Source organism: Colletotrichum godetiae (genome assembly GCF_030913485.1).
Source record: "Colletotrichum godetiae strain CBS 193.32 chromosome Unknown BDP55scaffold_5, whole genome shotgun sequence".
NCBI lineage: Eukaryota > Fungi > Ascomycota > Sordariomycetes > Glomerellales > Glomerellaceae > Colletotrichum > Colletotrichum godetiae.
The window spans coordinates 516725-544047 of NW_026851253.1; the positions used below are offsets into that span (position 1 = coordinate 516725).

Here is a 27323-nt window from a genome sequence, read left to right on the forward strand (position 1 = left end):
TAACAGTGGATATCATTTTTGCCCGTTCCATACTCCAGACAGACCCCCCAGAAGCCAGTCTACTGGGCTCGAACCCTATTCAAAAAAGCGAGCTATGAGACAAGAAACCAATCGTAACCAGAAAGTCATTAATATTTGTGAACGTCCTGCGCCTATTGGCGCTGAGCCTTGGGGAGTGGATGAATCCAGGAGACCAACAGGTTGACTGCAATGTGAATGCAGCCAATAACCCAAAAGCCTTTTGCATAGTTCGTGCCCTGGTCCATAAAGCGGAAGATGATGGCAAAAATGACACCGCCAAGGTTTCCACCGGCGCCGGTGACACCAGACACGATACCGTTGGCATAGCCGTGAACATGCGGGATGAGACCAAAGTTGGCGCCGTTACCTGCCTCGTGGAAGACAGCCATCAAGAAGACGAGACCAAACATGGTCGATTCGTTGTGAGGATTGAGTTGACCAATGAGAATCAGGAGAGCGCCGGTGAGAACGCCGCAAGTCGTGATCCAGCCCTTCTTAAGCCAGAGGTTCTGTCCGCCGTAGCGGTATAGCAGATCAGACACGACACCACCGGCGGGGCGGGTGACGACATTGAGGAAACCAAACATAGCAGCCCAGTTGCTGGCACCAGTCTGGCCAAGGGAGGGGAAGTTCTTCAGGTAGTAGGAAGAGAGGATAGCGTTGATTGCCAGCTCGCCGCCGAAAGAGCAGCCGTAGGTGGCTACATGGAAGATTGTTTGAGGAGAGGTGACGACCTGCATGGCCTCCTTGAAGGACGGGCTAACGACAGTGTCGGCTTGTGCCGTCTCAATCATCTCGGTCCGGGAGAGGCTGGCCTCGTGGTCGGAGACAACGCCGTTCTTGCCATGGGTGCTGTTCTTTTCTTCGTCAGATGCCATTGAGCCCGTGTTGCGGTCAGTGATGCCGCCGGGAACATCGACCACATCGGATCGCACAACAGCATCAACACCGTGAGAGTGGAGATTCTCCTTGGCATGGAGGTGGCGGTCTGCCCATTTGCCCGTCGGTGTATCTTCGCAGAGGAGGAGAAGACCCATGCCGCAGCAGAAAAGGCAGATGACGGGTACGATGAAGGTCAACCGCCAAGCTTGACCAGGGGAGTACCCACGTGCGTGGACGAAAGAGTCGTAGACTGCAGGCATAACGAAGTAGGTGATTCCGCCACCTGCGTTACCCCAACCGCCAGCCAAGGCATTGGCGGTTCCAACAACGTTCTTGTCGAAGAATCCGGTGCACCACACTTGGCAAGGTACAAAAGTGGCGCCAAGAACACCGATGAAGAAGCGGGAGATGTATAAGCCTGTGGCATTCTTGACCAGCGGTGCAAGGCCAATGGGAATAGTGCCGATAAGAAGCAGCGAGCCAAAAACGATACGTGAACCGAATCTATCGCAGGCGGGCCCGGCAATAAGCCGCATGAAGAGTGTTGCGACCAGGGAGACAATGTTGGAGTTTGCGACTTGAGCCGTGGTAAGGTTGAGGTCCTTCTTGATCGTGACCGTCAAAAGGGGCGGGAAGGTGTACCAGGCCCAAAACTATCGCCACGTCAGTTTACGATTACGGGAGAAGTCGTCAAGACTTGTACGTACAGCAATCATGAAGCCAAGCCACGAGAAGTGGAAGGCTCGTGCGTAGACATTGAAGATGTTGAACACAGGGATACTGCGAGCCTTGCGGTTGATAGGGTTCACCTCGGGTGCCCTCCAGAGAACGGAAAGCTGCATTACGATAGCTTTTGCACTGCTTGCTCGTGATTCTCGGTCTCGTTTAGTTAAGGTGTCGGTCAATGTCGAGGATTCGTGTTAGTCGCCGATGATGATCCACGTAGGCAAGGATGCCGAAGCTCGAGCCTTGTTAGAAGAACCTGGTTGTTGATGTTGTCGAGCGTCCGGATGATGGCATCTACAACAATGGCTACCGGGAAGCCTCAAAGGAGGACAGTCTTATATGAATGCTTGCAACGTATAGACATATGGTTCTTGAAGATCGAAGGCGGTTGATGCATCTCCGGAACAACAAGACGCTAAACCGGATTGATTCTGTTGCAAAAATCCCCTGCCCTGCCGCGGGGATACAAGGATGAAGGGGCCACAAATGCGAGGGTGACGGAGACGCGCTGACGGGATGGGAGGCGGCCAAGAGGCGTAAAGGGACCGGACCACACCAACTGCGTGGTAGACTTGATACTGGACAGCGGGCTTGCTGGTCGATCTCCCAGATAAGAATCTACAGACGGGAGAAAGACGGAGATGACACAATCTTTCCTGTAGCGTGGGTAGGCCGAGGCACTAGGGTGATGTCTCGAATGAGAGTGCCGGTGCTGCACGTTGTGTCTCTAATACTCGATCAAATGTGACTCGCGAAGAATAGTAACTGGAAGCCAAGGAGGAGCTCGAATGAGTGACAGATCTGAAGCTGCAGATTATTGTTTGAAGGCTCAATCCGAAGTGAGCGAGAGAAAGTCACGATTGTGACAAGACCCAGTCGAGTCTCCTCCAGAGCCGAGAGGAATGCTGAGATGAAAGCCAACAGCGTTGTAGGTGCTGCTCCCCTGGGCCCTTTGGACTAGCTGCAAATATGTTCTTCGTCGACTGGGAGCCGGCTTGGGTGTAATCAGAGGCTTAAAACCACGCTGTTGCGACCTCCAGTGCAATACCTAGGTAGCGAAGCACAGTGATGTGATGAGCCAAGAAGGGTGGCCTCTGACGCTAGGTTCATATGCCTTATCTTGACGGTCCTTGCCTTTCTAAGACACTCAGTAAAGTGCTTTAGAAGGAAAGTGATTGGACAAGGGGGCAAAGGAAACGGGGAACAATACGACGAAACGGAGGCTTCTGAGCTTATTGCTTATCTTTGGTAGGCTCACGTCTGGCGCTCAAGATGCAGTTGTGACGGTCGAGGCCAGGCCCCACCCCTGGCGTCCAAGAGATAAGGAATTGACTCTGGTATCTGACTGGCGAATGCTTAATCGTTGGCGTCGATCTCCGCGGGGCTCATTCGACCATTGACGGCATGTACGTCAAGCTTGTAGCGATGATTTGGAACCAACTGACTTTGAAGTCTGTAATGGTGCTCTTCTATGTTGTTGGCGATTGAAGGGTACGGATACCAGGTGAGCGATGTTTTGTAAAGGTGAAAGATGTTGGGAGTCTTGGCCGGCGACGATTTAACTTCAAGCACTGGCTTGGCTCCCTAGAACAAACTAGACTAGGGACTCGGGACCGGTCTTTGATATGGACGAGACCCGCCCAATTGGCACCCGACGGCAGTGTCTTCCTTGATGATAGTGCCGTCTGCGCTAGCTGACGGTCATCAAAAAGCGTGGCCAACGTCGTGGAACAGTAGTGTCATACTTTGCCATTATTTGACGTCGTAGAGGAATTGACACAACGCTGACCCTGGTCATGGACCGCGTGCCGCTTGCTGTTCCTCGAAGACTGGCCAGGAATAAACGGGTTGGTATAGTCCGGGACCCCGTAAGTGAGGCAAGGTTGTGGTACCCTCCGCCGGCTCTCCCTGACACTCTTTTTCCCCACGTTTTGTTGGCCGTGATGCTCCCCAGGTGTGACGGGAGAAGCATAATGGGGCAGAAGAGCTGATGATGAAAAATGAGGATGACTAGGGAGTTTTAGGTTGCTACGCTGCATTCGGAGGGGGAGGTTGAGTTGAGATAAGATAAAGAGACAACGAAAGGCCCTAGCCGCAGCAGATCCACTAACAAGGGGTTCTCGTGTATTATGTCAGCTATCTAGACCCCCACATCGGTCCCATTTGTCTGGTTCAGGTCTTCCAGTCTTCCCGTCTCCCGTCGCGACGTGCATACCCCCGGTTTGCCGGCTTCCATTCCCTGCCTTCCACACCCGGCGCCCCGAAGGTCTGGACTTTGTTTGCTGCTCGATTCCAACTTCAAAATCCCATGTCTTTCAACTTCGGACTTGTGGCTGAAATGTCAACACTAGAAGCATCGCACAAACTGGCGCTACCGCATCTGTCGTGTATGGATCCGGCACAGCGGCCGTGGGTTGCGGGCGTTTTGAACGGCCCTTTCAGCCTCCACTAAACGCGGCAATGCGGACCCCTTTGCCTATTCCACACGTGTAAGTCAACCTCCGCGGAGTTGTCCAATCCAAGATAACGGCACAACCAACATCCAGTCGCCAACCCTCAGAATACTCAACGACCCATGCGCCCAGTTGCGGCTGCAGGGAGATTTCGAATTCTCCTGAACATGAGATGAATGCAGTGAACAAATACTGTACGAGGATTTCTTTGCTTCGCAGCCGTTTGGATGCAAGTGATTGCATCATGGGTACAACCTGGAAGCAGGCGCTGAGCATGTGTAGCACATTCAGTGCGCAGGAAATGTGACACATATGTAGTGCTGAGCAAAAGTATTCCGCCGTGTGTTCTCTTATCAGACTATCGCCGAAGTGTTCCAGGTCGTTTCCGTCTCAACCCTAGGTAGATAGCAAAAGGTCAGCATTTCACATGAGCATGATTGCTGTTCCCGGGTCAAGAGGTCCGCCCGCAATGATCAGTTAACTTCATGCTTCTCTTGTCATTCTGAGTGGCAGCAAGGAACTGTGTCTAGGTATTTTGCCTAACTACGGCCTCGGGCCGGCCTTCTTTAGATCCCAGTCTTCAGAAGAGGACACCCTTCTGTTCGGCCAAGCATGACAAGCCCCGATCACAGCATTGAAAGCTGAGGCATCTACTGGCCGGGTCCAGGCCTCCTTATCTGGCGCCATCGTGACGAAGCAGCTGAAGTTTTGGGCTTGTCATGCCTGAGAGTATTACGCCAGAGGACGTGGGGTTTAGGAAGTAAACCTTGGTGGTCCGGAACTACACAAACTGGCCGGCAGTGGGCACATAATTGCCTCCCTCGCCTCAGTAAGTGGATCGGATTCTGCATCTCCGGTTAACGTCGACATCTATATCTTTACACATGAGGAAACTATTGCGCCCGATCTCGGTTCAGAAATCCGATAAACCTTCGGATGGCCTCGCGTAGCAGCTACATAGATATCTTTCGTTTCTACCAGGGCGGAGTTACTTGAAACGGTGTGATGAGAGCAATCTCTGCCCTAGAATTGTTGTCATATCTAAGCCTCGTCCTCGAGCAACAAGTTGTGTCCAGTGGAGCTTTTCAAGCCCAACGCTGAAATTGCCACCCGTGATGTACTTGCGATTTCGGGCAATCACTGAGAAAATGGTGCCCCAGGCTACCAATTAGATTGAGGACATGCCACATGGTACGGAGAGGATTTCTCATAATTGTGTGACCTGGGATTTCGCTGACATGCACATCTGACCCAGTTAGCAGAGCGATGGAAAGGATGCCTCAGAGGAAGGCAACCACTCGCCAGCTTCACAGTCCAACGAAAACAGCTTTCGTCCAATGTCGTCGGATCGGCATTTCCGTTGAGACTCGTACAACAATGTCCAAGTCCCCCGAAACCTCGGCTACGAGTTTGCTCTCACGTTAACATACAATACGAGGTACTCAGTGCCCCCAGTGTTGTCTAAGCTGCGCCGCTTCACTTCTTGCGCCCGAGACAACAACGGCTGGAGACACCCAACTAAATCAGAATCGCCTGCTCGTGGTTTATATTTTGGTTTTCTGCGGAAATTGCTCACTTCGCCTGGTTGAATGTGGGCAGGTGCCCATCATTTCTTGGCGAGTGAGACTCTCCAGCAACATGCAACGGCTACGCCTTCGACATCAGCTTTGAGGACGCTAGGTTTTGGCTTCGAGGCCAGTCCCTTCGCCCAATAGGAATTACACCAATGCGAAGTTTGGTCGAGGTATCTGTTTCCGTAGAAGAGTCCTCCGGCTTCTTGTCCTCGAACCTGCAGAACAGAAGTTGGATGCGTAGTGGATCATGAGGCAGGCTGGCAAATTCCAGTACTCCCTGGATTAAAAGTAAGTAACGTCCATTTACACACCTTTGGTAAGCCTACGATAGTTGACGGGTTCAACCTGTGCAGGGGACCGATCGTCCATATCGACATTGGGGCTGTTCCAATGCCACCCTCGAAGGCCCAGGTAGCGAGACGAAATCCACGCCTGGCCATCCCATCTAGAGGAATGCACCTCGCAGGGCAAAAAGATACGCACAAAATTGAACTCTTCATTCAACAAGAGGGCTATTGTGATACTTTGATAGAGGCATTGGTCGTTGTCTCTCAACTTATAAATCAGATGGTCTCTCGCCCTATGGAACCGCTCACATGCTGGACGAAGTGTTCCTGCCCCCGAAGTTGTATCTGATGGTGGTTACCGTCTTACTGACCTCTACCAGTGCTTACCAGCAGAACATTTTCTTGCCTCGCTAGAGTAACACTCAGTGGACCAGTGTGTTCCCGACTTGAGACAGGAGATGGCAATGGCCACAAAGGGCTGCATGAAGCTTAGACAAGTAAGAAGCATACGATCCCGATCAACTCATCTATACACATGACGTGTGTTGATCTGGGACAGTCTCATGGCCCTCCCAATCCCGTTACTTTCACGAACAAGGCATGTTCATAGCAGCATGTAAGAGCCTGCCTGTGTACGACTAGATACCCTCGTTATACTTGTCTCATATGTATTCGGTGAACCAACCTCCGCCTCATCTTGCTACCTCCGGGCTCTTAAAAGCTCCTTATGCATCAGAGCCCTCAGTGTCTCGAGACTGCGTTCTGTGATGTACACACCCTTCAAATCGCTACGAGGGGCCCGCTCAAGACTATGGAGTCCCCCCTACTGTGCACTTCATCCATAACCACTCGCAGCCCTCGACCCGTCACCAACCATCAGGCAGGATTCCATCCGCCCGGCTAGCTCAATCGGTAGAGCGTGAGACTCTTAATCTCAAGGTTGTGGGTTCGACCCGTAAGCTTCACCTACCTCATCAGAGACATCACGAACATCATCACTAACAATAACCAGCCACGTCGGGCTCAATTCCCGTCAGCGATTGACGCAATCGTTCTTTTTTTTTTTAAAAAAAAAATCTCGCATCTTACTTCTTACACTCCTTGAGGACCGAGGAACTCTGAACTTGCCTTTTAGTTAGTCATTCCTCCCGCGAGGCGACCCGGCTCGATTCACGGCCGCTGTATGTGTGCGGTTAGGGCTTTGGCGATTTTTGGGCAGGTCCCCATCACGGGCTGGGATGTGTTAGTTGAAGCATGAGCTTATTCGGTGGGTCCATGTCGATGTCACTCGAAGCGTCACTGGCACCTCTTTCCTGACATTGATCGTCCTCTATGGTTGCTATCGTGACATCTGATGTTCTAGTCAAATCCTCTCCGTATTTGCGTTGTGGATGATTTTGACAGCGCTCGTGGTCTCGTTGAGTGGTGCCTGAGTTAATTTGATGTGCCAATGCGCGAGTGTGTACTTATGTTGCTCGACTTGCGTCTGATTGAGACTCGCTACTCGTACTGCATGTATCAGAGTCCTCGACTTTGAAACATCACTCATGATAGCTCATCTCGGTTCTTTGAGAAACTGTCGGGTTCTGTCTGACGGTGAGCTGATGATAGTTGTAGAAGGTGAGGATTCATTGAAGCTTTCAGACCCACTCGTCCCGAGGGCTAGGCTTGTGGAAGGCGAGGAACTCTGTTTGCCCTTTTTCGATACTTCTAGACGCTATAGTCTAGTATCATGTTGAATTATGTAAATTGATGTAAGTAGAAGCCATGCCAGCTTTCTGTTTACTCCATTGCCGTACTTGGGTCGGTATGAGTCCTCGGTAGCCTGTCAGACGACCTGCTTATTAGGACTGAAAGCGACGTCGTTAAAGACGTATGAATCAGACTCTCATCAGCTTCAAAGTAAACATCACATATCTCTCGGATAAATGGGCTGTGAAACCATGACTAGAAGGCCAAATCGTCTGTCAATGTCGCTATTTCATCTCGTCACAGCAAATTGGCCAGGGGAGGTTCCACGCGTAGTAAGTTAAATCGGGCGAGTAGACATTCGATGATCTCTCAACCCTATTGCTATACCAACATTTGTGTTGAGATATTTCGTCCTAGCAATTATCGAAAACAAAGGAGGATTGCGGGGATGCCAGACTTCGCTACTACAACGTACACGACCGCGAGGACTTAGTGATTCAGTAGCCTGAAATCTAAACCTGCGTGTACTAGGGTACAGACAGAAGCGAGTCGATTCACTCTCGTGAGTTCTTTCTATCAAACGCAAACACTGAACAGGGCCACTCTTAGCTGCCAGTAGTTGACGAGTGTCCAGCTTTTGACTCCGTTAGAGATATCCATCCGTTGATGGTGTGGTTATACACATCCCGAGAAGGCCGACAGCGAGAAACATAGCTATAAAGTTGGGAGGCTCTGCTATTCATACCCTTCATGCAGATACTTGTAGAGACCGGGTCAGATATGCCAGGTCAACCTATGAGAATAGCTCGAAGAAGAGCCAGAGACAGTACTAGGGGAGCACCACGACATACGAACGTTTAGCAAATAAGTTTGACGTTTAGTTTGGCACGCGTAGTGGCGACTTTGCTGATGGATCGATCAGCATATTCTCAAGACGGGCTGAATGCCTAAACATGCGCCTATCAAGAGCACACCCTTCTTCACACAAGCAACCGCATCCCCAAGCACAGGCATCACAGTGGAACGAAGAGAGTCATGCCATGCCCGTATGCTCCGTTTCAAGGAGCACAACTATCCACGGAATTCTTCCATCAACACGGCCCAGGTCCGTTGCAGCAGTTCGCCGTTGTCCTGCTCCTGCCGCAGCCACACCCGAGTTCCAGCCAGGTTTGACATCTCTCCCCCCCTAGGCCCCTTGACTTTCACCATCAATAATTCAGCAAACAAAGGCATGCCGGATTCAGAACCGTGTCAGTCCCAATCGAAACGGACGCTCAGTGCGTCTCTCGCGATCAAGGGGGGCCCAGCAGACGCGCGCCTACTGCCCACCAACGACCACCTAGCGCCCCGGACCCGGATTCAGAGAGAATATTCCCCTTCGCCTGACTCTCAGCTGGACATAATCGCACGCTCTCAGCTGACCAGACTGGCTCGACGGGCATTGACCAGGACTTCACTATAGGACCGCAATACCGCACTCGCAGCCTTCAAACAAGGTCGACCCCTCCAAAGGAACTGGGAACTAAATGGCCCCCTCCCGCAATGTTCCAAACTGAGACCGTGAGACGCTATTGCTGGCGCGAGTGAAAGGACCATCAAACCCGGGCAACGATGTCACCATTGGGGGGGGGGGGGTTGCGGTAGTCGGTCCTGCCGCGCCGGAAGGCCGCGCATACTCCCACAACGTTCCTCCCGAGATGAGGAAGCCGAAAGTATAATACATTACACACGCAGACGCGCTTGCACTTTTCCCTTGATTTCCTTTATATTGGGGATGATTTTTTTTCTTCTCATCAGCGCCGCTTTTCCCGTAACCGTATTGGATACCCGTGAAGAACCCGAGGCCTTGTATTTTGCAACTGCTCTGTCATCGCCGATCACATCTGGCGATGGAGACGCTCAATCTCTACATATAGCTGCGTGCAAATCCGGAACCGCCGGAGTTGGCCGGTCCCAAGAGGGCAGAGATGCTGCCGTATCGGTATCCGAGGGGTGTGGTGACAGAATCCGAAACAAGGGCCGCCAGGATAAATTGAAGAATGGCAGAACGGTTAGTCCATGACAGCAAAACACACAGGTAGGAAGAAAAGCAAGCAACGCTGCATTACCTCGCCCTCAGCAACGGAGTACTCTTGGAAGGTTTCAATAAGTCTGATCCCGGGCCGTCGGACTCCTACAGAGTTTCCAACCGTCTCCAGAAAAACTGGAGTTGCAATCTAATCGGCCGAGTCATGAGCCAGTTCGTGTCAGGTTTCTTATTCTGCAAAGGCCTCCCCTCCCTCCCTTCCTGGGTTAAGAAAAAACCTAGTCTTGGCGCGGCCAGGCCAGCAGCTGTTCTCTCTCGATTTCGATTTCGTGTTGCCGTTGAAGAGTATCGAAGATTACCGTGGGGAAGGTAGAGGGGGGCCCTGAACCACCTGGCGTTCGTTTGTCGTTGGTCGTTGGAGCCAGACCCGATCGCCACCGCTTACTTCCAGAAGCCGAGTCCGACCGGGCCGGGAAATCGTAGCCGTTGACGGCCGGGGGCTTTTTGCTTTGTGGGCTTTGATCGGCGGCCCTTTGTAAATTGCCCAAACAATGCGGAATTAGAACGAACAAAGAGACCGTTGTTGAAATTGAATGGGCAGGTGTAATTTGATACACAGTGAAAACAAAGTAACAAAACGTCACCTAGCTTCATTGATGGAGTTGTAGCTGCCAAGCTGCAGGATCGTTGTTGTGGTTGCAGACCCATGCATCTTGGTCAACAGAAAGGACTCAGCCGAAACAGTGTGCTGGGACCGAGGCGTGGTAGGGCGGTTGTGCCTGAAAATCCCACCTGTTCACGTCAGACAAGCTGCGGCCGTCCCATGACAGCTGCAAGGTTATCTGATCGGCATCGCACCTATCTCACCTTGCTTACCCCAAGGTGATCGACATGTCACGGAAATTCAGTTGAACCATGGGCAAAAAGACGCAAAGTATTGTAAAAAGTTGTTTTCTTTATTTCTTTAGAAACAGACTGAATCGTTCTCTCTCTCACATTATCAACTAGAAAGGTATCAACCCGTCCCTCGTGATCACCCACGTCCACGGGGACACTGGTATCGAAAACACAGGAAAACGCCATGTGCGGGGGAACCTATTTCCTCAAGGTGGTAATGACACGGATGTTCCGAGTCCATTAGCCTTGAAGCCGTGTCACCCGTCTTTTTATCCATTCATGACCAAATATGCACGTTGAAACCCAAAACCAAGCCCAATGCAGTTTTAACAGATGTAGTGAATCCGAGTAAATGCTGCAACAAGGGTTGCTTAGAGAAGGGCAGCAACGGCGAGACCACCGAGGACAGCAAAGACACCTGCGGTGGCCTGGGCACCAGCAGCAACACCAGTGACGGTGGCAATAGCAGAGCGGGTAGCAGTGCCGGTGCTGTTAGTGGCAGGGCGGGTGACGCTGGTGATGGTGGAGGCAGAAGCGCTCAGGGTAGCAGGGGTCGGGACGGCAGTGGTGGAAAGAGCGGTGGTGGAGTTGACAATGACGCTCTCAGACTTGGTGACAGAGGCAGAAGCAGAAGCAGAAGCCGAGACGGAGGCAGAGGCGGTAGGAGTGACCGAAACGCTGGCAGCGGACAGGGTGACGGTAGCAGTGGCGGAAGAGGAGACGACGGTGGTGGTGCCAGAGGCAGCGCCCTCACCAGCAATGATGTGGAAGGGGTTGGAGTACTGGAAGTCGACGGTAGGGTTGGACTCAGACTTGACAACCAGGCCGTAGAAGGCGTCCTTGCCGAGAGTGCTGGGAATGGTCCAGGTGTACTTTCCAGCAGAGTTGGCGATGCCGGCTGAGAGCGAGTTAGTTCTCCTTCCTCATCTCATCGCGAGTTGGCCGTCGGGAGGATGGGAGATATGTCCGTCTCGACCCGTATAGCCAGGAGATTTGTATGCTTACAGGCAATGTCCAGGAGAGGAACCTGGGTGTTCTGGGTAGCACCACCGATCAGGCTGATGGAGACGGTGACGTCCTTGAAGGCATCGGGGGCAGTCCACTCGATGGTGTAGGAGGTGCCAGCGTTGATCTGCTCGTTGGGGGTGGGCTTCGTGACGGGGTCGAAGTTGGCGTTCTGGGCCAGGGCGGAGGCAGCGAAGGCCAGGAAGGCAGCGGCGGAGATCTTGAACTGCATTTTGAATTGAGTCGACGAGGTCGTTGGGTGTTGGAGAGGTTGTTGATTAGAAGTTAGGTCTAAAATAAAAAAGACGGAAAAAGTCCAGGAACGAGCGACTGGAAGGTAGAAAGTGAGAAGGTTTTTGGAAAAAGGGAGAGTGAAGTGTCTTTGTGACGGGTTAATGAGTGACTATATTTAAAAGAGTGACAGGCTGAAGCCAGATGATGAGACGCACAACGGCACGGGGTAAAGTGACTGGGACTTGGGTTGATGGTAAGGAGGGAAAGAGGAAAGAGAAGGAAAGAGCAGACGACGACAGAAGGGATAGGAAAAGAAGAGGAGGTGAGGTGAGCATGACCCCTGCTAGCCCAGCACCCAGCACCCCGAGGGTGAGGGTGAGAGCCTTGAGGTGAGTGCTCCGGGCGCGCGGCAAGGGGGTTGCAAGGCAATGGCCCGTGGCTTCCTCCTCTTCCATGGTTTTGGGGGGGGGGGGTCCCATTGACATTGACGTTCAGAGAAAATACCAGGTTCTACGGGTACAGAGAGGGGGGGGGGATCCTGACCCCATTGGACAAGGCACACAGGATGGCCTCATGGGCATCACATTGGGAGGGAGTGAAAACCTGGAGAGGCACAGGCACAGGCTGTGATGAAGTGAGGCACAGAAGGGGGAAGCGCAGCGAAGTTGGGCGCAATGTTCCCGCCGTCTGGTGAAGTTGTGCATGCCATCGTCGCAATTGTCAACTGCGCCGCCGACAGCGCAGACATGGGTGTGGAAATTAAAGACGAGATTACCCCGTTCTGATTGGGTGGGACCACATGAGCCAGGGGATGTGGACCATTGAATTTCCCTGGCGCAGGTACCTAGGGCCTAGAGGCAGGCACCTCCTTCCCGACTCCATCTCTCCACTCATGTAAGACGGGTACGTACCTGCACCTCGAGGAAGCACCAGTGACCACCCAACCTCAGTTGAAGCTGTCCAGGCTTTTTCCATCTCCATCCGTCTGACTGCGGTGTGAAGCGCGTAGATTTCCCACCGCCAACTTCGTGGAGCTGCAGCCTGACGGCATTACATACACTATTGGCGTCTTCTGCAAGAGGAGTGCCACTGGGTACCACGATGCGGTGCGGATACTTCTCCCAATTGCAAACTAACTTTCCCACCCAGTGCAAGGAACATATCACAACCGAACAGGGCTGAGCCAACGCGCTTTCCGCTTCTTGCTCAGTGGACTGCCATTTCACCCAATGAAGCGGCCCGCGCAGTACCTCCCAGGTTATCCACTCGTCCCATTTCAGGGGTTTGTCGAGACGTCGAGATCTCCCGCAACCCACTTACCTCCGAAGGTGTTCCCAATCCCATTCGCAGGCGGACACTTTTTTTTTCTTAGTCCAGTGGTTCGCCTCAAGGCAACAGTACCACCTGTCGAGGCAACCAAAGCTTTCGACGATTCGAATTCGCTTCGTCTTGCAACTCTTGCTCACACCCACATCCAAACACCCCCATGTTACGGATACTTACCCATCTCGAGCGAGGCCTCGAAACGGCATGGCTACGTTCCCCAACAGCCGGGATAGGGCGGAACCTAAGCTCTACGGAGTAGAAACTTGGAAACAAATATCAAGCCTCGAGTGCCACCTCACGCACAAGGCCAGCCTAGCCTAGGCCGCCAACAAGAGCCAAGTTTCGGACGTGGCGTGCTAGCCAAGCTACATCGAGGAAGAGATGCTTCGAGGCGGGGCATTGACTTGACCTCCAACGAAGACAAACTGGAAGAACTTAGGCGGCGTTGCGGCCAGCAGTTCCAAGTCCCAACCGCAAAATCAACCCTCACAGGGAAAGGCACATAGCTTCACCCACATACCTCCATACTCATGCGGTCTCGCCCCTCGAGGGAATTTCCCCGGCCATCTCTCCGTATGGATGGTCAACAAATCCGCCGTGCTGACATGAACGCTCATTCTAATCCAATTTCCAGCAGTCATCGTTGATGGTGTCTCGCTCCGATGAGCCCACACATGGCTCAGATGATGCGACGTTATGCTACAGCATGTTCCATTCACTGACAAGAGAGCGTTTAAGCTAATTAATTACCTTAACGGGGATCTGGAAATAGGCACCGCTGATTGCACAGTTCGCAGCTCTCCGCCGGTACGTACCGAATGACACGGCCACTGCAAGGAACGTGGAAACGGTTCATGGGGACCGCCTGACTTGGCACCAGCCGCTGCCGCCAACTTTGTATCCTCCAGCTTTCGCCCACACCTATGCCATCCACCTGGCACCAGTCCGTCTCTCTTCCGTCTCCTTTTCACCGCAGTCCGCCGTCTAGCACTACCGTCGGCCTGGCGTCAAAGCGGCCACTTAAATCTTACCATGCCACATCCTCTAGTCTGTGCTGCTCTGGGAGTCAGCCAGGGGTACGGAGTAGAGACGTTGGAGATCCCCCCGAAGTGACGATACATCATGCACAAAAAGATCTTTTGTGTCCTCGGCCCTTCCAGAACCACACGAAGGAGCGACACTAGCTGCCAAGCGAGAGCATACTCATAATCCAGCTGGAAAATTCGAATCAATAATCTGTCCGGTTGACCCATCTTGACTTGCAGTCGGAAACCTGTTGCCACCTCCAACTGGCATTGCGAGTTAATTCACTTCACAGATGAAGCGGATCCGACCAAACCAACTCCTTTACGAAGTATCCTGTGTGTGATGTCGCAATCACGGAACGCAAGACATCCTCCCCCGCTGGCAGTTGCCTTTCAACCCCTGCTCACACCGCTTGGAGATATCCATTCCCACGCCGATGACGACTCACCCCCATGTACGCGGAATGTGAGGATATCGTGGACCTGGGGACCGCATCTTGAAGTGAGGACTCATCACGAATAAGCGGGCTGGGCCTCAGCTCCGCCCCCCAGTGAACCAAAAGTCATCCGCGTTGGACAAGTTGCTCCAATCAAGACTTCGGACAGAAGCCGAACAGACGCCGTGGAGTCGAAATCGGCTTTCTCGTAGCTTTGCGAAAACACCATCTCTTCTCATGTGATAGCCCAATTGCGCACCTCAGCCTTCGCAATGGCTTTCAGCTTGCAGTCTTCCGCCTCGCCTCTGCATAATCCGATGTTCTGCATTCACCACCGCCACAACCCAATTTTGGACCCAAGGAACGACTCGTCCGACGCATCGGGTCGGCCGTCAGCAAGGTCCCCATCGCTTGCGTCCCTTGTCAGAGTTTCAACACCAAACTCTATTACCCATAGTCACCGACCCAGCAAGCGATACCCTTCCGCAACGAGTCGTAACCCGTGGATCCCAAGTTATGGAGGCATTGACTGCCAGGACATCTGAAGCCGAAAAGCCCCTTGACCTGCCACTGTTCGTATACATACAAGCAACGTCATGAGCCAATGAAAGCAAATTCAAAAGCGACAGAAATAGTCTCTTCAAAGGTGGGCTCGCGCATATCTAACTGAGGCCATTTTCAAAGACATCCAGCCCTGGCAAACGCATGTTGGGCAGTGGTCCTTGTTACACACTTGACAACCGCTGACGAGTTTGCTTTTTCTCTGCAACTCTACGATGCAGTCAGCTTGCCTAGCAGGTCAAATACGGCCGAGGACGGACCACTGGTTTTTCGGCTACCTGCAGTCAAGTGGCACAGCGATGGCGCTCACTGCGAGATCTGGTGTCACGAGACCGCCCTTTTGCATCACAGGTAGTGTGTGGGCTGCCGCCCTTTTCCTACGACAATGCAGGCAGTGCTAGCGAGCAAGCTTCACATGCGCGTAGTGGTGCCACGATGCCGGGGCTCTCGCACAACGTTGCTGTCACTCAGTGACTCCCGAGTGATGGTGAGGAAGGGTGTTGCACCGTGGTCTACACGAGTCAACCTTGTCAGCTTCCTGCAGGTTAATACTTCGGTTGCGACACGAAAAGCGACACCAAGAAGCCTTTTATTGAATGCACCTCAGCCCTAAGCCAACTTGCGACGCCCGAAAGAGGGCATTCAGGCAAAGCTGGGCACGTCTGGGCAAGCACGGTACTTTCTCCCGCCTCCGTGAGAGAAAAGCGTAAGCTAGCCCACTGCCGATGAAGAGAAGCAATCGTTAGGACCGTCGCATTCCTGACTCTCGCCCTTTCGCGGTTTCAAGGCCAGACAATTCCTGAGCCGGATCTCGACCGTTGGAATGCCCTCCTCATAGTGAGATGCGCTATCACTAGCGTCAAGCCATGACCGGATTTGGGATTGTTTTTGTATTCGCACTTTTTGATGTCATCATCTGCACGAAGAATGCGGGTGGGAGTGATTGTCACTCAGGATGATCTAGGTAAGATAGTTTGATCACGCGCCTCAAATCCAGTGCCCCCGATCTCTAACCCGGTGCGCCGTCTCTGGGCGGGGGTCCATGGAGCGGGAGGAGGCGGGAGTGGGACCGGCCGGCCTCGCCCGGTGCGGAGCGCGATGCATGGCCTCCCGCCTGTCATTATGACTCCGGCTCCTTTTCTTTAGCAATCCGATCAAGCCCGAAAAACTGTCTCGCTCAAGCCGGATTGCGCCCTTGAGAGAGAACATAGATACCCTACCTACCGGGCTTGAAGACCCGGCAAACAACATGCCGTAATGTGGCTTGCGACATTTGCGAACCTAGAGACCTATGTTACCAGAAGCTTCGCCCTGCGGTGCGGAGTAATACGCACCACACCACGTGACCTACGTGTCCCGATGCGTCCAGGTGAGAAGCGCAACGTCCCGCCTCGAATGTAGAACCTTGTAGAAGGTGCTCGTACTCTGTGACGAAGTCAATCACCGACTTACTGTAGGAAAGAAACCCAGAGTCGTGAATAGCATCATATGTCCCCAAAGATATAAAGTCCCACTCCCAACCCGGAAGCACTTACACGCCCAAACCCTCTGCGAGGACCCGGTACCTCACATACAGTACCCTTTCTAACCCATTTCTCCATCTCTAGCACCCATCCTAACCATCCTACATCCTCTAAATTTAACCTTCAACTTCACTCATCGTTAAAATGGCTACTACCCTAGTCACAGAATTCATAATCTTGACCTTCAAAAACTATACTACTACCTCCCAACCCCCGGCAGCCTGGTCCGACGTAACCTCAACCCTCAAATCCGTCCCCGGCGTAAACGCCCTCCACACGGGCCCCCAGCTCGAAGACCCATCCAAAACGGTCCTGGTCATCGAATGGGCCTCCCCAGACGCCTTCTCCGCCTTCGCGTCCTCGGAAGCCTACATGCCCTGGTTCGCCTCCCTCAAAGCCGTCGTCTCCGCTTCGCCCGTCTTCTACAAGGTGCCCCTCTCGGCGGCGGATCCATCCTCCGACGCGGCCTCGGTCCTGCGCGCGCCGTGCACAGAGGTCTTTGTCGCGTACGGCGTCGAGCCCGAGTTTGCGCGCAAGACGGCCGAGTTTGCTCAAGGGTTGACGGAGGGAAGAGCGGACGTCGTCGGGTTCCACGGGCACGCGTACGGCGAGATCTCGACCCCGCTTGCCGTGGACGCCTCTGGAGGGGATGGGGAGAAGGGTCCTGCTGTGACGCTTTTGTTGGGATGGGATAGCAAGCAGGCTCATCTTGACGCCAAAGCCAAGGCTGGACGTACGTTTGCTCTCACTTCCTCTCTCTGTATCCGTCGTCTTCGTTACGCAGGCTCGAGTAAGAAAGCTGACTGGTGTATTTGCAGCTATTTCTGATAACATTCACTTGCTGAGATCAGGCCGCAAGGACATTTCAATGGTACGTTATCAGGGCCCTCGACGTTTCTTCCATGTCTCTATCACTTACTGACAATAACCAGTATCACGTGGAATTGAAGCAAATTTGAAGACTATGTATACTTAATGCTAGCGCCATGTAAAAGTTTGTTCTTTGAAAGAAGAAAGCTACGAGGATGGGATGAATACGATTACGTACTGTACCTTGAGATGGGACTATGATGAGACGAGATGTGTAATACAATTTTGGTACCCCAATCACCGACCACCAACCCAGTATTCAGTGAACTTGGCTTGTGTGATTTGCTTCTGATCCGAGGCTGGACTCCTGCGCGTCATCAGCACGTGCAAGTCAGAAACTTACCCGTCCACCACACCTGTCCCATGGATGGCGGCTTGTGTATGCCACTCAGCCTCCAGCCGACAGACTTTGTCAATGTCGCCTTCGTCAGATGCCTATTGGAAGTCGATTAGCAATCTCATTCTCGCGCGGTCAAACTATCAGTGTCCATGGCGACCTCGTCTCCTCCGCCAAGGCGCGGGCAAGGAAAGCAGTCGATCTGCGCCCCAACAGGATGAGATCTGCGCGTGTCATACGGCAGGTAGAGAGAATGTAGTAGGGCAGGGTGCACGGATGTATGTGGTAAATTTGATCAGGGCGATGTTGGGGAACGGGTCACGAGATTCTAGGGGTCAAGGCTATCATATGCGTCAGGGCTGTGTAGGTGAGGGTGATAGGACGACAAGCAGGGCCGGACAGGGCGACGACCGATGGGGCGCGCAATGGTGATGGTGAAGAGATTGGGCAAGGAGTCAAGATGTGCTGGAGAATGGATGAAGTAAAAGAGAGTAGTGCACTATTAAAAGTAGTACCTCCTCTAAAAGCACCTTTGATCTGCCGAAGCTGATCGAGACCTGTCCCCCTTTCCAGATGTAGCCGGGGTCTCGCGGAGTAGATGTTGCCAGAGACCAGTCCGATATCCCCCAAACGCGGCGATGATGTTTCGCAAAAGAAAAGAAACTGTGCCATTCCGCCCGAAATTTTGGTTTGCCGAACTAAAAATTGATAGTCAGTCAGTAAAGTCATGAACGTCGTCAACGTTAGATCCGGTGTTTTTCCGATTCTGTTGCATTTGTTAGCACTCTTAGCCGACCCGGCTGACCTTCTCCCCAATCTGCTTACCGAGACGAGAGTAGAGCATGTAAAGCGCCATCCTGTTGCACTCCTCTGTGCCCGTAATTGTGACCAGCCGTTCGTTGCTGTTGTCTTGCGGCTCGTTGATCTTAATCACACTGCCGCTGATCTGGCGTATTTCATTGATCTTTTGCCCGCCTTTTCCGATGATGGCTCCAACCATGTCGTTGGGGATGTAGATCTGCTGGGTCAAGGGCGCGCCTGGCATAGCTCCTCCGTGGACGGGCTGAGCTGGGTGAGCGCCATGAGGTTGAGGCATGGCAGCACCGGCATGAGGTTGCATAGGAGCAGCGGCACCATAGCCGCCAGCCTGCGCCGCACCGTAGTGGATGGGCATGGCCGGGTTGGGCTGGGCTGCCTGGTGGGGGTACGGCTGCGCGCCGTACGGAGCAGCTGGCAGGCCGTGAGGTTGGGCGCGAGCGTCGTGTCTGCGATTGTAGTTATCACGGTTACCATAGTTGCCGGTGGTTGGCTGCGGGCTGTACGGGACAACTTGCATGCCGCCGGGGACGACACCAGCAGGGCCACCACTCCTTGTCGCATACGCAGAGGCAGCGGGGCCACCGAAACGGTCGTTCAATTGCTCGAGCAGGGTGCTGCCGACGTAGTATGTTGCAATGTGAACCGCATCAGCGACGCCCATAACCACCAACGAACGCTCGGTAGACAGAGGCAGGCAAGAGTCCGACGCGTTGAGCCTAGCACCAGAAGCCTCCTGGATCTCGCGAATACGCGCTCCCCCCTTTCCGATGATGGAACCGATCAAGATGTGAGGGATGAGCAAGCGGAGAGGGTACGTCTTCGACTGGGCGCTGGATGGCTCGGCCAGAGGCTCGTTGTTGAGAGTCCGAATGATGAGACCAAAGGCCTAATTCGACTGGGTTAGCTGGGACCTCTTGGGGCAAGAGCGATTGTGTTACAAACCTTTGCAGCGGCATCGACAACGCCGCTAACGGTCAAGATGCGCTCAACGGCCCCCTTCTGGTAGTCGCTGACGGTGCACTTCGCGCCCGACATCTTACGAATGTTGGAGACGTTTTCTCCACCCTTTCCAATGACGGTCGCAGCTTCCGGGCTGGAAATGACAGCGCGAATATGAATCCAGTCTCTCTCATCGTGACTTGCCGAGGGCGTGGACGTGGCAGGAACGGAGCCGGCAACGGAGCTCTGGATCGGCTTCGTCTCGGAACCTTCGGCGCCCTCGTCAGCCGTCTCAGACTTCGCATCAGCGCCGTTCGTCTTGTCGGCGCCGTTCGCATCCGTAGTTGGGATGGTAGTGGCATCGAGCGGCTGGGCCATCTCAACCTCCTCATCACTCTTGAGTATCTTGTCCAAGGCCGGTCGCTTCGCGTCGGGCTGGTCGTTGCTACGCGAAGGGGACGAGGTCTCCTCGAGGGGGCGCTTGGCCGAGTTGGCGGGTTGGGTAGGCGACGCGGACATGATGGGCTAGTTGTTAATGTCTCACACAAGTTTTCGCAATTCCGTAGAGGTTCAAGAAGAGCTTGTATTCGACTATCTACACCACAACGGTTTTCTAAGGAAAACGGGCTGGTGTAGTGGCGTAGTCGGGATCGGGTTCAGAGAATGTCTCTTCGGTGAAGTGGCTTTGATCGTGCAGGATGAAAGGTCGTAGGGCAGGCAGATCGTGAAGTTGAAAGATCGGGATGTGGGTTCAGGATGACTCCTATCCTATCAGGTTCGAGGTGACTTCCGAAATCGTGAGGATCGCAAAGATACTCAGGTCAAACGGAGGGAAGGCGAGGCTGTGCGAGGCTGGGCGATGAGGCAGCGGACGGGCAGGAAGAAGGCGGATGATGGAAAAGAGGTAAAGAAGGCGGGAGGGAAGGAGCTGATGATAGACAAAGGTTGTATCTGGGAGGCGATTCGGATGCAGAAGCTCAAACCTTTCTTCCGTCAAACGAACAGTCCAAGCTGCGATGTATCGCGACGTGATGTCAAGTCTGCAAGCAGAGCTTTGATATTTCCTTCCGTGCTGTGTCTTGTCTCGTTGAAGCTTCTCAAGCTGCTAAGCAACAAAACGAAGATGGCAACGCGCCAACGGTCGAGCCAGAGGAGGTAGACCTGGATAGCTTCGGAGGCGACACGTGAGAGGGAAGCGAAACTGGGGACCGATGCGCTACGCCGTTGGAAAAAACACAACCCACCAAAAAGCTTTTGACAAACGGGGGAGGGATGAAGAGGCGAGTCGGTGATTAAAAGAGATGGGGGAGAGAAAACCGTGCAGGGCAAACAGATGGGTTGGAAGGGGGTTCCGGATGTCTCGAAGAGGTTTGAGAAACGGGATGGGAAGGCAAGATATTCTCACGCTTTCTCCTCAGAACAAGCAGCGCAAGTGCCAGCGCGGCGCCAATGCCAGGAGCCCATCAGTGCCCGCCCGGGGGGGGCAAGGGCCAGTACAGTGCCCTAGAAGATCACACGGTCTCCACAATGATGCAGCCAGTGCCTTTGCCTCGCTTACCTCCATGTGTCTCCACTCTGGGCTAGAAACAGAGGGTCCACACAGTGAGAGGTGATGCTTCCCGGCAGATTAAGCAACATGGGGGAGAAGGTGGTGGCCCCCGCTCCGGAGGTGCCTAACGTACCTACCTACGTGCCTATTACCTACCGCAGCAGCGTGCGCAGCCAGCTGGTCCTTCCTACCTTGTGCTCTACGGAGTACTTTCGTACGCAGCACTGCGTACCTACCTGTGCTGGGGATGTTTCATTGGGTAGATCCATGCAGCGAGCCGCACAGTGTTTGCCATTTCATGCGCGTTTTCTCCGTACATCTCCCGCAAACTAATTGACCAAAGGGAACAAAAAAAAAAGTGCGGGAGCGGATGGAAGCTGCGCCTTGCGCCTTGCGACCGACCCTGCTTTCAACCGCGGTGCTTTGCATTGGAAACAATGCAAGGGGATGCTCAGCACCAACACGCCTTTTGCACACCATACCTTACTTCCTACACAAACCGACCCGGCACAACGTCACGTCACGTCCTGTCGTCCATGTTAGACAGGCATCAGTTGCTTTACCATAGGTTTCCATATCGAATTCAGTATTGTCTTGGCGGATAGTCGCAGCTCTGCCGACGACAATACCGCTTTCTTCTCTGGTCCACTTTGCCGCATCAGGAATTGCAGTTGACAGCGCGCCAGACTGCTTGACAGCCAAGACAGAGCCATCATCTGTGCAAGTCGCGGGCTGTCTGCGCCCCCGGAAATCTCGATAGCGTCCGACACAGAGTGACACCTCGTATGAAACAAGCAGAGACGATCTAGCGCCCGAACACGCCTTATTTTTTCTGACAGGGATCGAATCGGACGCTCGACACCATTGGATGTGCCCATTGCTCCGCCGGGCCTTGTGCTTTAGGACGGATCGAAGACCTGCGCGTGCTGCCGTTGCTTGAACTGTTTCGTTTCCTCCGGGAAACCCTCTCCAAGTCGCGTGCGCTACGGAGTGTTGTGTATCTGATATTTGCACCGTGTCGCCGAACCATCAGATTGTTTGGCCTGAATCAAGGACATACAACAACGACAACAACACACTTCAGTCTCTAGCTTTAAGCGACCACATTTTAGCACGACATGGACGAATCACCCCACCCCGTCAGTGATAGGTACACCTTGAGCCTGGATCAAAGCTTGCAAGAACTGCAAGAAAAGATCGACCAACACCGGGAAGAGCTTGCAGCGGTATGCAACCCATCTCATGCTCATTGAGTGCTATTAGTTAATATGTGAACAGCTTCAACGAAATGCCAACTCGAGCCAGAATGCATCCGGACCAGGGAGGGAACCTTATGAAGTCATGAGAGTTGCCTTCGAGCAAGTTGCCAGCACACCTCCCTTCGTACCTTTCTCGGAATCCGTTTTACCCGCGCTACTGGCCTTGCGAACGACTCATCGGACTGTTCTTGAATCCCGAGCCTATCTGACCAGTCAAGGAGCCACTTTTGATCAGACCAAACGAAGGCTCGAGGTTGAGCAAGCGAGTTTGACTGACCAACAAACCCTTCAGCAGAGTTTGGAGAAGCGGATTCAGTCTCTCAAGGACGAGGCCGAATCTTGGATGGAATTGACGCCTGAACGAGCAGCCAAGGAAAGACTGGACGAACTGAAGCAAAAGAAGAAGCGTTACGACAGAGAGACGACTAAGCTACTCAAGGCTTTGAGAAACTTCATTGACGGTCATCTTGGAGGTCAACTAGCTGCCGAGGACCTCGGTGGACCCGTTGTGGGAGACATGATGGAAATCGACTCGGATCAACTCGGCGCTGGTTTCAATGCCCAGGGCCGACCGGTCAAAGTCAAATCCAAGGTGGACGAGGACAAACGACAACGACGCCTCGAAGAAGTTTGGGGTATACCTCAGGAGGATGCAGGCCGAGAACAAGGCAATGCGGACGAAGCAGCGGCTGCTGGTCGCGAGATGCGCGACCTTACAGAACAGCTTCTGAACCAACATGCAGAAGCAACTGGCGACAGCACTGCGGCGTATGTTAAGCTATCAAAGGAAACAGCAGCGGCGCGATTTCTCGTCAGGTCCAAGGTCGCTCAGTTCCATCCTCGAGACGCGACGAGGCTCAAGCTCATTGATTTTGGAAGAGAGCTGGACGACTAGCAGGGCTTGATCTGCCGCACATCCGTGCGAGTGCAACTGCGACGCAGTCGGCGCAGATCCCCCGTGTGGAGATGGCCAACCAGGCAATCAAACTGAATTTTTCTCGTGATAGCTTGTCTACCCTGGGCCTTGCAATGTCAGAGAAAAGCTCCTGTTGTTAAGCGTCGAGTCTCTTGACTCAGGGCACGCAGTTCTAATAGGCTCGTTGAGGCTCCGGCTTTCACAGTGCGCGCTCTTTTTCGATAGTGCGTCACAGTGTCTGCGATTGACTCTACACTTGCCTCCGGATCTGGATAAAACGGAACACAGAGTTGGCGTCCAGGTCAGGAACTTGGCGTACGAAGTGTGCGTCTGAAGCATCTCCTTTGGCCCTGATCAATGCAAGAAATGAGTACGAATGTACGGACAGACTTTTGAGCTGTCGAGTCTGTCTTTGAGGAGGGGTTCGCAAGGCAACTCTGAGGCTATCTGATTCTCGTGCAAGAGATCATCGCAAGATGAACGAACTCTGCCGTGTCATGAAGTAGCTTTTGCCCTTGCATGCTACCTTATGTCGGATGACGATCACTTCATAGGTATGTAGTATGGAGTGCCTTCTGCGTAAATGGGTATTTGCTACCTCTAGTTCTGATTGGCCAATTGCTCACCCGCGTCCTGACGCGTCTCCCGCGACACCGCCAGAGTGCAGCCGGGGGGTCCCACTCCAAGAAAGCTCCAGAATACGTAGCAAGCACCGAGCTTGGAGATTCAAAGAAGCAAAGCCTCAACCTCTGTTCCCCGCACTTCGCTCCAAGACTCAAACGGCGAAAGGTAAACTCTCGTCAGACATTCCCTCAAGCTTCTCTCAACCCCCAAACATGACCTCTTCTGAACCCGTCGCCGCACAACAGCAGCAGTCCGATCCTCCCGCCAAGCGAGTCAAGACCTCCTCCAACGACGCTCCCGTCCCCGCCGCCATGGAGCCCTGCCCACCTCTCCAGATCAAGAAGCTCTCCGACAAGGCTCGCCTGCCGACCCGCGGCAGCTTGTTCGCCGCCGGCTACGACCTCTACGCCGCAAAAGTCACCACCATCCCGGCCCGCGGCAAGGCTATGGTCGACACCGACATTGCCATCTCCGTCCCTGCTGGCACCTGTACGTAATAAGTCCTTCTACCGTTCATAGCTAGCTCTCGCAAAGCTTTACCCTCCCAACACCGATCGTAATCGTAGGCCATGGTATACTTTACTGACCACAACGTTGTATGACAGACGGCCGCGTCGCCCCCCGCTCCGGCCTCGCCTCCAAGAACTTCATCGACACGGGCGCCGGCGTCATCGACGCCGACTACCGTGGCCAGGTCAAGGTCCTCCTCTTCAACCACGCCGACACGGACTTTGAGGTCGCCGAGGGCGACCGCATCGCCCAGCTCATCATTGAGCGCATCTTCACCCCCGAGGTCGTCGAGGTCGCCGAGCTCGAGGAGAGTGTGCGCGGCGCTGGCGGCTTCGGCAGCACCGGTGTTTCTCTTGCGCAGTAGATACGGTGATGTTTGGTTTGAGCTCAAGAAGCAGCCTGGGGCGGTGACGCAGTCAATGCGAATTACATGACCGTACAAAAGTTGTGGTTATCTTATAGAACTGGAGAAATGGAATGAATAATGACCAATGCTACGACCACCATGATGTGCCTTTTTCTATTCCCAATTCCGCACGCCGTCTCTCCATGCAAGTGACATGTATCTCCGCCATCTAAGCGCGCTTACTTTGCAAATCTACCAAACAGCAATAAAACAACAACACACAAGCGCCTCTCCGAAACGAAACATGCCTCGATACGTCTTTCTTTCTCTCTTGCCCCCCTCCCAAAGAAGTTTGGTCCCACCCCCCTTACCCCTATCCTCCAGGGCCACCGTCTACAGCCTCCTCGCCCGCAACTCCACAGTCGGCTCCCGCAAGCTCGCAAGGTTCCTCACGAGCTTCAGCTCGGCGCTCTTGCTCTTGAGCAAATGAAGCCTCGTCCTCCCTTCCTCCGTCTCCGCCAAGGCCTCGTCCCCGCCCGCGGCCGCGACGACCTCCTGCATCCCGCGCGCCGTCTGCGTGAGGACCTCGTGCATGCTCGCCAGCACCATCTCCGCCGCCTTGGCGAGGGGAAGGTCCAGCGCGTCGACCTCGTCGCCGCTGAGCCATGATTTGCGGTCCTTGAGCTGCTGCTGTTCCTGCTGCTGCTGTTGCTGTTGCCCCTCGCTACCGCTGGCGGCGATGACGGCCTCGCGCATGCGCACCGTCATGAGGGCGGCAAACATGTCGCCCGTGCCGGAGAAATAGGCGTCGATGGCGGGGAAGACAATCTTGAAGAGGCGGGGCTCGCCGGTGGAAGGCGACATGCTGGAGCCGACGACGGAGAGGTGGGAGGGCGGGTGATCCGGCGAGGCGAGGGAGACGGAGGTGATTACGACGTGGGGGATGCGGTACTTTGTGTGCAGGGCGCGGATGGCGGTTTGGAGTGTCTGCATGTCGGTGATTTTGACGCCTGAGAGGAGCCTTGGGTTTTCGTGTCAGTGTTTGTGTGTGGCAAGAAAGAAGACGCCGTTTTTTTTTTTTGTCACAAGATGGGTATGGAGCTATGCGTAGACGGTCGAGGCGTCACAATGTCTGGCCATTATGCCACAAAAGGGGTGGAAAGGGGGAAGGGGGAAGGGAGGATATAAACATACTCGGCCTCAAACTGGTTGGGGAGAATCAAGTCGGCGTGCTCGACGAGGCTCTGATACGCGGGCACGACCTCCTCGGCGACGTACAACTTTCCGTTGTCGCCCATGACGGGGTCCAGGACCCAGAAGAAGCCGCCCGGCGTCCCCGCGGCGGCCTGCTTCCGCTTGAGCTCCTTTGCGATGTCGCCCACGGCCACGACGGCCTCGGCGCCTGGGATATAGCCCGAGAGCATCATGTCAAAGTCGTCCAGGTACGACTGCTTGAGCCCTTCAAAGAGGTCCCGGATCTCCTGGGCGGACACCCTTGTCCCCTTCCATTGTCTATACCCTGTGTGATTGCCTATTTTTTGAGGGTGTTTGTGTTAGCAAAGCTATAGCTATGATACTGGGAAAGGGGGGAGTGAGTCATGGAGAGGGAGGGCAGAGTGGAAGGAGGGAGGCCATACTGAATTGGACAGTGTTGAGAGCCGCAACATCACAGCCGAGGGACTGCAGTGTGAAGACGGCGATTTTGTTTCCTACATTTCTGCGGTAGGCTGTCAGACCCGCGGCTCACCATCCTGCCTACACGTCTAGCGCACATAGCCGCCTATGAAAGACACAAACTCACCCGGACACAACCTGTACCGGACGGTTAGTCACACATCCAAGTAGAGGTTGCGAGCACTCAGAGAAGACCTTACATGACTGGCGACGGCCAGGACGCGTGTATCGGGGATCGGGAGTTCCACCGTCATGATCCTGTTGCGAGACTTGCGGCGTCTTGGATAAGATTCTGATGTTTGCTCAGAACGAGTGGATGTGAAATTCTCTATGTTTTACTGGAGGCGTGTATTTGTGGTTTCTCAGATCTCAAGAGAGTCGGTTATCGGCGGTCTGCTTTATCGGGAAAGATGCCGATGCGCGGAATGACTATAGATGCTGGACGATGAGAAGGGGTATTACGTTGTAGAATGGTGCAGAAATAAGGCAAACGAATGCAATGCGTTGCAAATCAAAAGTTTTGGGCAAAGTGATAAGTCCTGTATCGGCGCAATTACCCGGATGTCTATCTATTCCGGAGATATCTCTTGCTTGGTCTTGTGTAGAGGGAAAGACGGGAATGACTAAGTGAGATTAGAAAGGATCTGGATGTGTGTACTGCGGTTCCAGGTTCTTCCACTTCGTTAGCTTCGCAATTCCCGCTTCTGGTTGTGGCTCTTGCTCTGACTCCCGACGCGACACTTCCAGGAAAAAAAATCGACCCCGCCAAAAAGCCAAAGGGCGCATCGAAGACCCCCGCACTAGCCCGAGA

General features: G+C 53.7%; 8 protein-coding genes and 1 pseudogene across 9 annotated transcripts; 4 read left to right on the top strand and 5 right to left on the bottom strand.

Moving 5' to 3' along the window:
- Positions 1-152: 152 nt before the first annotated feature.
- BDP55DRAFT_542596 (nitrite transporter) lies at positions 153-1745 on the bottom strand (the record flags this gene model as incomplete). The annotated part of the gene is made up of 2 exons (XM_060568327.1): positions 153-1556; positions 1611-1745. The coding sequence occupies 2 exons, from the start codon at positions 1743-1745 to the stop codon at positions 153-155; spliced, it is 1539 nt and encodes a 512-aa protein (XP_060434447.1).
- A 2003-nt stretch (positions 1746-3748) lies between these two features.
- Positions 3749-4438, bottom strand: BDP55DRAFT_305630 (uncharacterized protein). Its single transcript, XM_060566656.1, has 2 exons — positions 4170-4438; positions 3749-4105 (listed from the first exon to the last, which is right to left on the bottom strand). The coding sequence occupies exons 1-2, from the start codon at positions 4392-4394 to the stop codon at positions 4001-4003; spliced, it is 330 nt and encodes a 109-aa protein (XP_060434448.1). The 5' UTR covers positions 4395-4438; the 3' UTR covers positions 3749-4000.
- A 2399-nt stretch (positions 4439-6837) lies between these two features.
- On the top strand, positions 6838-6910 carry BDP55DRAFT_t55 (annotated as a pseudogene). Its single transcript has one exon. The product of its transcript is annotated as a tRNA-OTHER (tRNA).
- A 4019-nt stretch (positions 6911-10929) lies between these two features.
- On the bottom strand, positions 10930-11795 carry BDP55DRAFT_627449 (Ser-Thr-rich glycosyl-phosphatidyl-inositol-anchored membrane family-domain-containing protein; the record flags this gene model as incomplete). The annotated part of the gene is made up of 2 exons (XM_060571758.1): positions 10930-11456; positions 11564-11795. The coding sequence occupies 2 exons, from the start codon at positions 11793-11795 to the stop codon at positions 10930-10932; spliced, it is 759 nt and encodes a 252-aa protein (XP_060434449.1).
- Positions 11796-16605: 4810 nt separating this feature from the next.
- On the top strand, positions 16606-17767 carry BDP55DRAFT_305728 (uncharacterized protein). The gene is made up of 3 exons (XM_060566657.1): positions 16606-17402; positions 17488-17540; positions 17602-17767. The coding sequence occupies exons 1-3, from the start codon at positions 16814-16816 to the stop codon at positions 17626-17628; spliced, it is 669 nt and encodes a 222-aa protein (XP_060434450.1). The 5' UTR covers positions 16606-16813; the 3' UTR covers positions 17629-17767.
- An 896-nt stretch (positions 17768-18663) lies between these two features.
- On the bottom strand, positions 18664-20153 carry BDP55DRAFT_627451 (KH domain-containing protein; the record flags this gene model as incomplete). The annotated part of the gene is made up of 2 exons (XM_060571759.1): positions 18664-19581; positions 19638-20153. The coding sequence occupies 2 exons, from the start codon at positions 20151-20153 to the stop codon at positions 18664-18666; spliced, it is 1434 nt and encodes a 477-aa protein (XP_060434451.1).
- Positions 20154-22301: 2148 nt separating this feature from the next.
- Positions 22302-23337, top strand: BDP55DRAFT_627452 (uncharacterized protein; the record flags this gene model as incomplete). Its single annotated transcript, XM_060571760.1, has 2 exons — positions 22302-22409; positions 22462-23337. The coding sequence occupies 2 exons, from the start codon at positions 22302-22304 to the stop codon at positions 23335-23337; spliced, it is 984 nt and encodes a 327-aa protein (XP_060434452.1).
- Positions 23338-24194: 857 nt separating this feature from the next.
- Positions 24195-24856, top strand: BDP55DRAFT_542757 (deoxyuridine 5'-triphosphate nucleotidohydrolase; the record flags this gene model as incomplete). The annotated part of the gene is made up of 2 exons (XM_060568347.1): positions 24195-24471; positions 24588-24856. The coding sequence occupies 2 exons, from the start codon at positions 24195-24197 to the stop codon at positions 24854-24856; spliced, it is 546 nt and encodes a 181-aa protein (XP_060434453.1).
- A 340-nt stretch (positions 24857-25196) lies between these two features.
- Positions 25197-26955, bottom strand: BDP55DRAFT_305950 (pyridoxal kinase). The gene is made up of 5 exons (XM_060566658.1): positions 26713-26955; positions 26640-26650; positions 26476-26555; positions 26033-26369; positions 25197-25859 (listed from the first exon to the last, which is right to left on the bottom strand). Exons 1-5 carry the CDS (start codon positions 26764-26766, stop codon positions 25232-25234), a joined length of 1110 nt encoding a protein of 369 aa, XP_060434454.1. The 5' UTR covers positions 26767-26955; the 3' UTR covers positions 25197-25231.
- Positions 26956-27323: the final 368 nt, after the last annotated feature.